Genomic DNA, 12122 nt, shown 5'->3' on the forward strand with positions numbered 1-12122 from the left:
CATACATTTTGTGTAGTGGCACTTTAAATCAGCATTATTATAAACAGAAAAAAATTCAGTTTTCCTGTAAAATTGTGCTGCATTTCCCCCACACCTCACTGTTTTGCCTTTCCTTTTGCCAAAGGCAACCCACCCTTCCTGCTGTATCTATTATCAGACTTCATTCTTCTTCCTGCCTAATCAAGTTTCCATTGACTAACCCCAGTTATGATTGGATCTTTAGCCTGACTTCTGTTACAAAAGAAATTCAGCTGCCAAAGTGGTTGCCTCTTCCCATACCTCTTCACTCCCTGACGCCACAAAAGAGCAACAATAAACATTATTTCCTCAGTTGTACTCACTGCTAGGAAAAGGAAAATTTACCAAAAAATAAGAATTATGTCCAAGGTCAAGGTGTCAGCATGGTCAGTTTCTGGTGAGAACTCTCTTCCTGGTTTATTATAGATAGGTGCCTTCTTGCTGTGACCTTATATGCATGGTTGTTGGGGGAGATGAAGAAAGAGAGAAAGAAAAAGAGAGAGAGAGCTCTGGTTTCTTCTTATAAGGGCATTAATCCCATCGTAAGGATTCTACCCTCATGACCTCATCTAAACCAATCACTTCCCAAACACCTCACCTCCAACTACCATCACGTTGGGGGACAGGGATTCAACATTTTAATTTGGGGGGAACACAATTCACAAATCCAAAGTAGATAGCAATGCAATTCACAGGATTAGGAACTCTAAAGAGTAGCTAAGTGTGTGGAGTAAAGAAAGGGGAAAGAATTCACTTTGGGACATGTTGAGATTGAGGTGTCTAAAACTTGGATCTCCCCTCAGGAGACAACATCAGCTATAGCCTTCTCAAGGAGTGGCTCCCCTTTCTTCCTCATTTCTATCACCACTGAGGGTGGCGATGGGGTAGGTGTCTTTAGATGTCCTTGCTCCTCATTCGTGTTTCCAGACCATTCTATCTCTCCCATCCAGAGAAATATCTAGGTTGTCTCATAAAATCAGACTAAACCAACCACTACCCCTCCTTGTTATAGTAGTCTTCCCAATCCCAGCTCACTTTCCCTTACTTCTTAAGGGTTTTATTTCCTGGATCATTGTCACACTCTTCAACACTATGCCTATCATAATTCTTGGTGATTTTAATATCTACACTAATGACCCTTCCAATACTCTGTCCTCTCACATCCTTGGCTTTCCATCCTCCAGTGACCTTGTTCTTCATAATCTCTCAGGCACCCCCTTCCATGGTTATACCCTTACCTTTGTCATTGCAACGTCTGCAATCGCTGCATAATATCATTTATTTGAGGGGTTTTTTGTTCTTCTTTTTGAACTTTCCCATTTTAATACACTTTATTGAGATAATTTACATAAAGTAAGATGTCCTCATTTTTTCACTGAAGTGTCTCTGATTTACAATGTTGTGTTAATTTCTGCTGTACAGCAAAGTGATTCAGTTACATATATATATATATATATATATATATAATAGTTTTCATCTACTAATCCCAAACTCCCAATCCATGCCTCTCCCATCCCCTGCCCCCCTTGGCAACCACAGTCTGCTCTCTATGTCTATGAGTCTGTTTCTGTTTCGTAGATAAGTTCATTTGTGTCATATTTTAGATTCCACATATAAGCCATATCTATATTTGTCTTCATGTGGTTTACTTCACTTAGTATGATAATCTCTAGGTACATCCATGTTGCTGCAAATGGCATTATTTTATTTTTTATGGCTGAGTAGTATTCCATCATATATATATAAATTATATATATATATATATATATACCATTCCATTATATATGTATATTATATATACCATTCCATTATATATATAATGGATATATATATGTATATATATACATATACATATATATATATCACATCTTCTTAATCCATTCTTCTGTTGATGGACACTTAAGTTGCTTCCATGTCTTGGCTATTCTAAATAGTGCTGCTATGAGCATACGGGTGCATGTATCTTTTTTTTTTTTTTTTTTTTGCGGTATGCGGGCCTCTCACTGTTGTGGCCTCTCCCATTGTGGAGCACAGGCTCCGGACGCGCAGGCCCAGAGGCCACGGTGCACGGGCCCAGCCGCTCCGCGGCATGTGGGATCCCCTCGGACTGGGGCACAAACCCGTATCCCCTGCATTGGCAGGCAGACTCTCAACCACTGCGCCACCAGGGAAGCCCTGGTGCATGTATCTTTTCAAATTATAGTTTTGTCTGGATACATGTCCAGGAGTAGGATTGCTGAATCATATGGTAACTCTATTTTTAATTTTTTAAGGGACCTCCATACTGTTCTCCATAGTGGCTGCACCAATTTACGTTCCCACCAGCAGTGTAGGAGGGTTCCCTTTTCTCCACACCCTCTCCAGCATTTATTATTTGTAGACTTTTAATGATGGCCATTCTGACCAGTATGAGGTGGTACCTCATTGTAGTTTTGATTTGCCTTTCTCTAATAATTTGCTATGTTGAGCAAAAGATGAATTTTTAAATGAGTGGTGTTAAGACAACTATTAACTATTTGTAAAATAATAAAATAAAAATAATAAAGCTGGAGTCCCAATACATTCCTTATGCCAAAATAAATTCTAAATAGATGAAACAAATGCAAAAATGAAACTGTAAAGTTACTAGAAGAAAACATGAGAGAACATCTTTATAGTAAAACAAAATAAGAAAGTAATTTTTTTCTTTGCAATCTTGATGTACATAACAGCTGTGTAAGCAGATCAGAAAAACCAGATTTCATAAAGGAAAACAATATAAGATTTTATGTAAAATTTTAATTTTACATAAGACATCGTTTAAAAATTACATGTAACATTATCAAAAAGAGTTAGTATCTTTAGTATACAAGTAATTTTTCCAAAGTAATAAGGAAAAGGTCATCACCTTAATAGAAAAATATAAAATTGTCGTGAACAAACAAGTCACAGAATAAGGAAATCAAAGGTCCAATGAAAATACTGAATATACCTTTCAAGAAGGAAATTTGGCAGGATCTATGAAAATGGAAAATGAACATAGTCTTTAGTCAGCATTGTGTTGTTATGTACTCATCACTCTGGTAATTTTACATACAATTAAATTATTTGCTTCATTATCTCTCTCTGCCCACAGATGGTCGAATTCATGAGATTAAGGACTTCCAACTTTGTCTCTAGCAACTAGCTTATTTCCCAGCAGGCACTCAATACATACTTGTTGAGCAAATGAGTGAATGAAGCCTTTCTTTATCTTAATAGGCTGGAAGTGATGGGGAGAGTATTGGAAACTGTCCCTTTTGCCAACGCCTTTTTATGATCCTCTGGCTTAAAGGAGTTAAATTCAATGTGACTACTGTTGACATGACCAGGTAAGACAAATCAGGACATGTTTCATTCTGGGGATTAAAATCAGTAGACACCAATACAATGTGGGTGTTTGCATAATGTGTACTTTATCTAGAGGCCTAACTCTGCTTATTTTCAATAATAGAAAGCCTGAAGAGCTGAAGGACTTAGCCCCAGGCACCAATCCTCCCTTCCTGATATATAACAAGGAGTTGAAAACAGACTTCATTAAAATTGAGGAGTTCCTAGAGCACACACTGGCTCCTCCAAGGTACAAAATTTTTACAGGATATTCTTGTTCTTGAGCTAATCTATTTTATTGGCTTATTTATTGCAGATTGAGGATTCTTCTAAACATCTAACTCTTTTTCAATTTCAGACCTCTCTTTTGCTATCTTTCTAGAAAAGTTTGGAAAGATCCCCCGATCACTCCATGTATGATTAGAAAACTTTACTACATAATTATTTATTTAACATATGTAAAGCTATTAAAACTTTATGTGATGCAAGTAGTATATTAGGAATGGGCAAAGGATAGACTTGGAAATTTAGGAAAGACAAGTAAATTTAGGCCACATTTAATTTTATCCATGTTATCTGATCCATAATGAGGTTTGGGGACATTTATACTGACAGAAATCAGACCTATTTTATTGTGGAGTCCTCAGAAGATCTACAATTTTGAAATGGCCTTTAATTCAGTCTGATCTCTTAGCTCTACAGGTTGAGAAATATTATATCTATCACACATAAACTTCCCCCCTTCAACTTCAAATACACAGTCAATATAATATTTCAAATTATTTTTAAAATGCATAGCTTGCTTAAAATAAGAAAGTAAATTCTCTGTAGTCTAGAAATAGAGAAGAAACCTATGGTGGGTTAGGAGCGAGGGCATGGGGTAATAGCACTGTATAGTCCATGAGGACTGGTCAGGACTAGTCCGTTATACCACTGATGGCATGAAGATAGAACATACCCAACACAAGAAAACCAGGAAACAGGTCTCTCACAGCCAGAGGCCATAACTGCACTGTCTACACTTGAATGACAGTTGTATGTCTCTGCCCACCCAGGATAGTATCTGGAAACAATAAGCCTAGTGTATTCATTTTTTATTTCTATGCAACAAACTCAGTGTCTTAAAATGTCACTCATTTATTATCCCACAGTTTTCACTGGTTAGAAGTCTGGCTGTAAACTTAAAACTGCTATAAAAAATAACGTCTTAATCATTACACATACATATGATAAATAAAAGGTTCTATCGGTCCAAAATTCTTCCTACCTAAGAAATTAGGGATACTATTTTATTTTATTATTATTTTTTTTTGTGGTATGCGGGCCTCCCTCTGTTGTGGCCTCTCCCGTTGCGGAGCACAGGCTCCGGACGCGCAGGCTCAGCGGCCATGGCCCACGGGCCCAGCCGCTCCGCGGCATGTGGGATCCTCCCAGACCGGGGCGCGAACCCGGTTCCCCTGCATCGGCAGGCGGACTCGCAACCACTGCGCCACCAGGGAAGCCCGGGATACTATTTTAGATTCTTTTCTGTGTGCCTATACTATGTCTCTTTCATCCATTATTCGTGGCTTCTTATATTTTAAGCACCGGCTCCAAGTATTGAGTCTTATTTTGTTCTTTTCTCCTCATCCATCCTCCTCTACTACTGCCTCCCCTCAAACCATCTTCTCTCCAACCTTTTCTTGCTCCCAAAGGTTAACTAGTGAAAAAATCTGTTGTGTTATCTTTCCATACCCTTTTTAATGTTCATATAACCACAATAACAAATTCCCTTTCCTTCCAGTTTTTTACCACTACAAACAGTGCTATAAATAACATCCTTGCTCATATATCCTTATGTACTGGTATTTTTATTCCTGTGGAATAGATTTCCAGGAGTAAAATTCAAATGGTATATATCTTTTAAAATTTTTACTGCTTTATCCATCAGTGTATAAGTATACACTTTTCCCACATATCTGTAGTACTATGCGTTATCACTCTTTTAAAATTTATGACAACCTGACGGGTGTAGTTGATTGATACTTTAGTTTGCATTTCCCTGAATAATAGGTGAATTAGAACATATTTACACATGTTGGTTGAGCATTTGGTTTTGTTCTGTGAATTACCTTGTCAAATTCTTCTGATTTTCTATTAGCTTATGTATCATTTAGGGATTGCATTCAACTCTGATAGCTAGAGACCCAAAAAGTAGTGGCTTAGATAAATATGGGTTTTATTTTTCTTACATAATAAGACACCAAGAATGAGGCATTGTAGGGGTAGAATGACAGCTCCATAATTTCACTGGGGACCCAGGCTCTATCTAATATTTCTTCTCTGCCATTCTTCAGGTGAGTTTTCCAGTCTTAAGTTTAATTCACGGTGACAATATGTCTGCTGGAATTCCAGGCAACAGATCTAACTCCCACACAGGAAGAAGGAGAAGGGCCAAGGGCAAAAGGTGCAAGTCAGCTTTAAGGAGTTTTCACAGAAGCCACATTCAACAATTTCCATTAACATCTCATTATTCAGAAGTAATTCACATAGTCATACCTAAGTACAAAGGGAAGCTAGGAAACATAGTTTTCATCCAGGTGTATTACCATCCCTAACAAAATAAGATTCAGTTAGTGAGAGATAGAGAGAGAGGGAGAGAGAGAGGGGGAGAAAGTGGTACATAACTGTGTTATCTTCCATATTCTGCCCCTCTGATCATCCAAATAAATGTGTGTATCCTTTTTCCCATACATGGAACACACTTACTCCCAAGAGAGATAACTCCCAAGTCCCCTACAGTTACTGCATCCAGTTCAAAGTCCAGGATCTTTGAGTGATGCGCAACATCTCTCTTAGATATTAATGGTTGAACAGTCAAATAAATTAAAAGACAAGTTCTTTCCACCTTCTGCTTGACACATGCAATAGTCAGTGGTGGAGCAGGAATTGGATAGCTGGAATAAAATCTACCATTTTTAAAAGGAAATATAGGATAATACATAAAAATCTCCGGTTCATAATAGTTGCCATTTTTTTCCAAGTTTTGGTGTTACAAACAATGCTAAAATGAACTTTCTTTTGACAAGGTCCTCCAGAGTGGTTATTTAGCCTGCCACATTGCTAAATACAAGAGCTCTTCCATATAATCTTTGTTTCATCTAAAATTTTAAAACCTGTTAGATACCCACATCAATGAAAATGATGGAGTAGCGAACTCCAAAATGTCATCCCTCCATAATAACAATTAATAGCCCAGCAAAAGCTGTCAGAATCAACTTTGCCAGAACTCTGGAATCTAACCAAAAATTTACAAGCAGCCTGGGGTTTCTTAATGAAGAAGAAAGAAGCAAAATTTCAGTAAGAGAGCCCTGTGGCATTTTAGGTTACCCTGTTACCATCCTCAACTACTCAGCTCTTTAGAAGCCTTAAAGAGAGCAGTCCACATTGCAGAAATAGGTTGCTTGTACCAGAGGACAGGATATGGACCTTATTCTCAAATAACTGTGGTTGTGTGGTTTGACCTGGTGGCACCTTGAGGGATTGGCTCAAGGGTTTGCCTTTTATTTTCACCTACTTTGGAGCTTCCTCAGGGCTGAGGCAGCTTCCCTGTTGGCACTCATGGAAGGCGTTTTGAAGCAAATATATTAGCCACTGCCACATGGGGCAAGGAATAAAACTTGGAGAAAGCAATAGACAAACTGAAAAGTCTGCAAAGAAAGAGACTGAGTTGGGACTTCCCTGGTGGTGCAGTGGTTAAGAATCTGCCTGCCAATGCACGGACCACAGGTTCGAGCCCTGGTCCAGGAAGATCCCACATGCCATGGAGCAACTAAGCCCATGCACCACAACTACTGAGCCCACGTGCCAAAACTACTGAGACCGCGAGCCACAACTACTGAAGTCCACACACCTAGAGCCCATGCTCCACAACAAGAGAAGCCACCGCAATGAGAAGCCCACGCACCACAATGAAGAGTAGCCCCCACTTGCTGCAACTAGAGAAAGCCTGCATGCAGAAATGAAGACCCAACGCAGCCAAAAATAAATAAATAAATTTATTTTAAAAAAAGAAGGAGGCTGAGACACTTGGGGGATAGTGGAATAAGGGCTTTAAATTAATGTATTCTAGGGGGTCTAGAAGTCCAAGCACATGCCCAAGTCTTGACCTATGCTCAGAAGAAACAACCTGAGAAGACTTTAAGCTTTCACTTCTGGCTAAACTTCAGGCACCACACATGTAGAAAGTGAAGGCTAAGGCAGAATTATAAACTGCATACCTAAGCACTGAAGGAGCACCCAAACACAGAGCCAGCTTACAAACACCGGGAGAGCTTTTTTCCCCTTGGTTTGTTGTTTGTTTGTTTGTCTCTTTGTTTGTTTTGCTTCCAGGAGTTTAAGGAAATCTCTGTCAAATCAATAACTGACCAAAGATAATGAGACAAAGATTTCAGTGGCCACACACAAGAAAGAACAGACTTTACAAAAATACTTCAGAAAATTCACTAAACAAATAAACAACAACACCCAAAAAAAGCAACAAAAAACCATATTTGTTGGAAGGGAAGGGAAGAATCTGTTTTCCAGAGTTTCCACATTATAGTATTAAAGTGTCCTGTTTCCAAAATATATATATAAGGCATGTCAAAAAAAACAAGAATGTATGGCCCATTCACAGAAAAAAAGAAATTAATAGAAATTGTCCCTGAGGAAACCCAGACCCTGATTTAATAGACAAAGACTTTAAATCAACTGTCTTAAATATGTTTAGATGGCTAAAGAAAGCCATGGACAAAGAATTAAAGGAAACCAAGAAAACAATGTCTCAATAAAGAGAGAATATCAATAAAAAATAAAAATAATAAAAAGGAATCAAATAGACATTCTGGAGTTGAAAAGTACAATAACTAAAATGAACAATTCACTAGAGGGTTCAACAGAAGATTTAAACAGACAGAAGAAAGAATCAGCAAAACTGAACATAAGTTAATTGAGAGTATCCAGTCTAAGGAAAAGGAAGAAAATTAGCAGAGCCTAACAGACCTGTTGGATGCCATAAAATGTACAAAGATACACATGATAAGGGAAGAGATGGCAGAGAGAAAGAGGCAGAAAGAATATTTGAGGAAACAATGGCTGAAAACTTCCCAAGTTTAATGAAAGACATAAACCTATACATCCAAGAAGGTCAACAAACTCCAAGTGGAATAAACTCAAAGAGATCAACACCAAGATACATTATTATAAAATTATCTAAAGCCAAAGCCAAAGATATGATCTTGAAAGCATCAAGAAATAAATGACTCATCATGTAGAGGGGATTCTCAATAAGATTAACAGATAATTTTTCATCAGAAATCATGGAGGCCAGAAGGCAGAGAGATGATATAATTAAAGTTCTGAGAGAAAAAAAATCAACCAAGAATTCAATATCTGGCAAAAATATCCTTCAAAAATGAAGGAGAACTTAAGACATTCCACATGAACGAAAACTGAGGGATTTTGTTGCTAGTAGGCCTGCTCTGCAAGAAATGCTATCAGAAGTCCTTCAGGCAGAAATGAGAGGCCATTAGAAAGTAATTCAAAGTCATATAAGAAATAAAAGAGCACCAGTAAAGGAAAAATAGCACACATGATCATCTCAGTTGACACAGAAAAAGCATTTCACAAAATCCAACACCATGTTATGATAATACTCAACAAACTAGGAATAAAAGGGAGCTTCCTTAACCTGATAAAGGGAATCTATGAAAAACCCACGGATAACATCGTACTTAAAAGTGAAGGATTGAAAACTTTCTCCCTAAGATCAGAAACAAGACAAATATGCCATTTTTGCCACTTCTATTCAACATTGTACTGAAAGTTCTAGCCAGAGCAATTATGCAAGAAAAAGAAATAAAAGGCATCCAAATTGGAAAGGAAAAAGTAAAATGATACTGGCAGATATGATCTTTCATGTAGAAAATCCTTTAAAGTCCACTGAAATACTATTAGAACTAATAAAAATTCAGCACAGTTGCAAGATATAGATCAAAATACAAAAAATAATATTATTTCTATATACTCTCAATGAATCATCTGAAAAGTAAATTAGGAAAACAATTCCATTTTCAGTAGCATCAAAAATAAAAAACTACTTAGAAATAAATTTAACCAAGGAAGAGAAAGACTTGTACATGAAGACTACAAACAATTGCTAAAATAACTTCCTAGCTTCTCATGGTTTTCCAGCAATCATTACCTTATAGATACATAACTCCAACCCTCCATCTTCACATAGCATTCTCCCTGTGTCTCTGCCTCTTCACAAAGTGTTCTTTTTTAAGGACACCAGTCATACTGGATTAATGGGCCCACCTTACTCCATATGGCCTCATCTTAACTATTACAGCTGTAACAATCCTATTTCAAAATAAGGTTACATTATGAAGTATTAGAGTTTATGACTTCAACATACCTTTTTTGGGGGACACAATTCAACCCATACAAATATCCCATGTTCATGGATTAGAAGACCTAATATATTAATGTAGAAATATTCCCCAAAGTGATCTATTAATTCAATGCAATACCAACCAAAATTCCAATGGTGTTTTTACAGAAATGAAAAAGCCAATCCTCAAATTCAGATGGAATTGTAAGAGATCACAAAAAGCTAAAATAGTCTTTGATAAAGACAAAAAAATTGGAGGACTCATGCTTCCTGATTTCAAAACTTACTACACAGCTACAGTAATCAAAACAATCAGTACTTGCATAATAATATACCATTGGAATAGAATTGAGTGTACAAAAATAAACCCATACATCTGTGGTCAATTGATTTTCAAGAGTGCCGTAACCCTTCAATGGTGAAAGAATAGTCTCTCCAACAAGTGGTGCTGGGACAACTAGGTATTCACATTGGCATGCCAAAGAATAAAGTTATACCCTTACATCACATCATATACGAAAATCAACTTAAAATATATCAGACCTAATGTGTGGATTAAAACTATAAAACTTTTAGAAGAAAATATAGAGGTAAATCTTCAAGACCTTGTATTCGGCAATGGATTCTTAGATATAACACCAAAAGCACATACAGCAAAAGAAGAAAATTGAAAATAGAAAAATTAGATGATCTGGAAGATAGAATAATGGAAATAACCCAATCAGAACAGTAGAAAGAAAACTTTTTAAAAATGAGGAACGTTTAAGGGACCTCTGAGACAACATCAAGTGTACCAATATTCACATTATAGGGATCCCCAAAGGAGAAAAGAGAGAAAGGGATAGAAAGGTATTTGATGAAATCATGGCTGAAAATTTCCTGAAGCTGATGAAGGAAAAAGATTTCCAGGTACAGGAAGCACAGAGACTCCCAAACAAGATAAACCCAAAGAGACCCACACCAACACATATCATAGTTAAAATGGCAAAATTTAAAGAGAAAGAGAGAATTCTAAAGGCAGCAAGAGAAAAAGAATATTTTTTCCACTTAAGAGAAGACGCTTTAACACTTCTTTTAGGGTTGGTTTAGTATTGATGAGCTTTTTTAGTTTTTTCTTGTCTGAGAAGTTCTTTACCTCTCCTTCAATTCTGAATGATAACTTTGCTGGGTAGAGTATCCTAGGTTGTAGGTTTTTCCCTTTCAGAACTTTAAATATATCATGTCACTCCCTTCTGGCATGCAAAAAAATAAGCTGATAGCCTTATGGCGGTTCCCTTGTATGTGACTAGTATCCAAAGTATATAAAAGAACCCTTACAATTCAACAACAGAAGGCAAACAACCTAATTTTAAAATGGAAAGATGATTTGAGTAGACAATTCTCCAGAGAATATATACAAGTGGCTAATAAGTACTTGCAAAGATACTTAATGTCATTAGTCATTAGAGAAATGCAAATCAAAACCACAATGCCCATTTTTTTTCACACACACACACTGTATTTTATTTTTACAAGAGATAAATAAACTGACACCAAGCATTGTAAATGGATGACCACAACAAAAGCAACAATGGTTGCAATTACCAAACACGAAACACACTCATACTATGTCATAATATTGACATTGCACGTCTATTTGCCTGTCTCCATTATTGAAGTGCGTGTTTCATGAGAATAGGGACTGTTTCTTTGGCATGAGGTTGTTGTGAAGATTAAATAACTAAATAATAATAACATAGTAAGTACTCAATAAGTAGTTACTGATTTGAATTGTATTAATGTCATCTAAGAAGATAATAATCCTTTCGTCTAGGAGGGTAATTCTGAGCTGTATCAGTACCTATGAAGTTGGATAAGACTTACTTGCAGCTTTGCAATGACATGAATACACTTTTAAGTATGGTGTAATCTGTAAAAGACTGCTTCTATTAATGAGTTTAAGGGCATGGTCCTGAGAAACTTTGTTCTTTCTTTGTTTCTTTCTTTGTTTCTTTCTTTGGCCACACTGGGGGGCATGTGGGATCTTAGTTCCCCAAGCAGGGGTGAACCTGTGCCCCCTGCAGTGGAAGCAGGGAGTCTTAACCACTGGACCACCAGGGAAGTCCCGAGAAACTTTGTTCTTTAAAATCATAGATCTTAAAAAACTTGACTCTTTGGAATCCTATCAGTGAGAATGAAAGGATCTGAGATGTTCAGAGAAGTAGTAGTCTCTTAGGATGCTTTGTATTTCTGTGGTGTCTGTTGTAACTTCTCCTTTTTCATTTCTAATTTTATTGATTTGAGTCCTCTCCCTCTTTTTCTTGATGAGTGTGGCTAATGGTTTATCAATTTTGTTTATCTT

The 12122-nt window shown here is 37.0% G+C and overlaps 1 protein-coding gene across 2 annotated transcripts in view; it reads left to right on the plus strand.

Moving 5' to 3' along the window:
* Positions 1–12122, plus strand: part of CLIC2 (chloride intracellular channel 2) — a 50237-nt gene that overhangs the window by 26594 nt on the left and 11521 nt on the right. For both annotated transcript variants that reach the window (XM_055081905.1, XM_007116829.4), the window contains exons 2-3: positions 3259–3368; positions 3491–3616. In XM_055081905.1, the coding sequence (XP_054937880.1) occupies positions 3313–3368; positions 3491–3616 (182 nt within the window). In that variant the 5' untranslated portion in view covers positions 3259–3312. The remainder of the gene's footprint in view (positions 1–3258; positions 3369–3490; positions 3617–12122) is intronic.

The sequence above is a fragment of the Physeter macrocephalus genome, chromosome 21 (genome assembly GCF_002837175.3).
Source record: "Physeter macrocephalus isolate SW-GA chromosome 21, ASM283717v5, whole genome shotgun sequence".
In the NCBI taxonomy this organism is placed as follows: Eukaryota; Metazoa; Chordata; class Mammalia; order Artiodactyla; family Physeteridae; genus Physeter; species Physeter macrocephalus.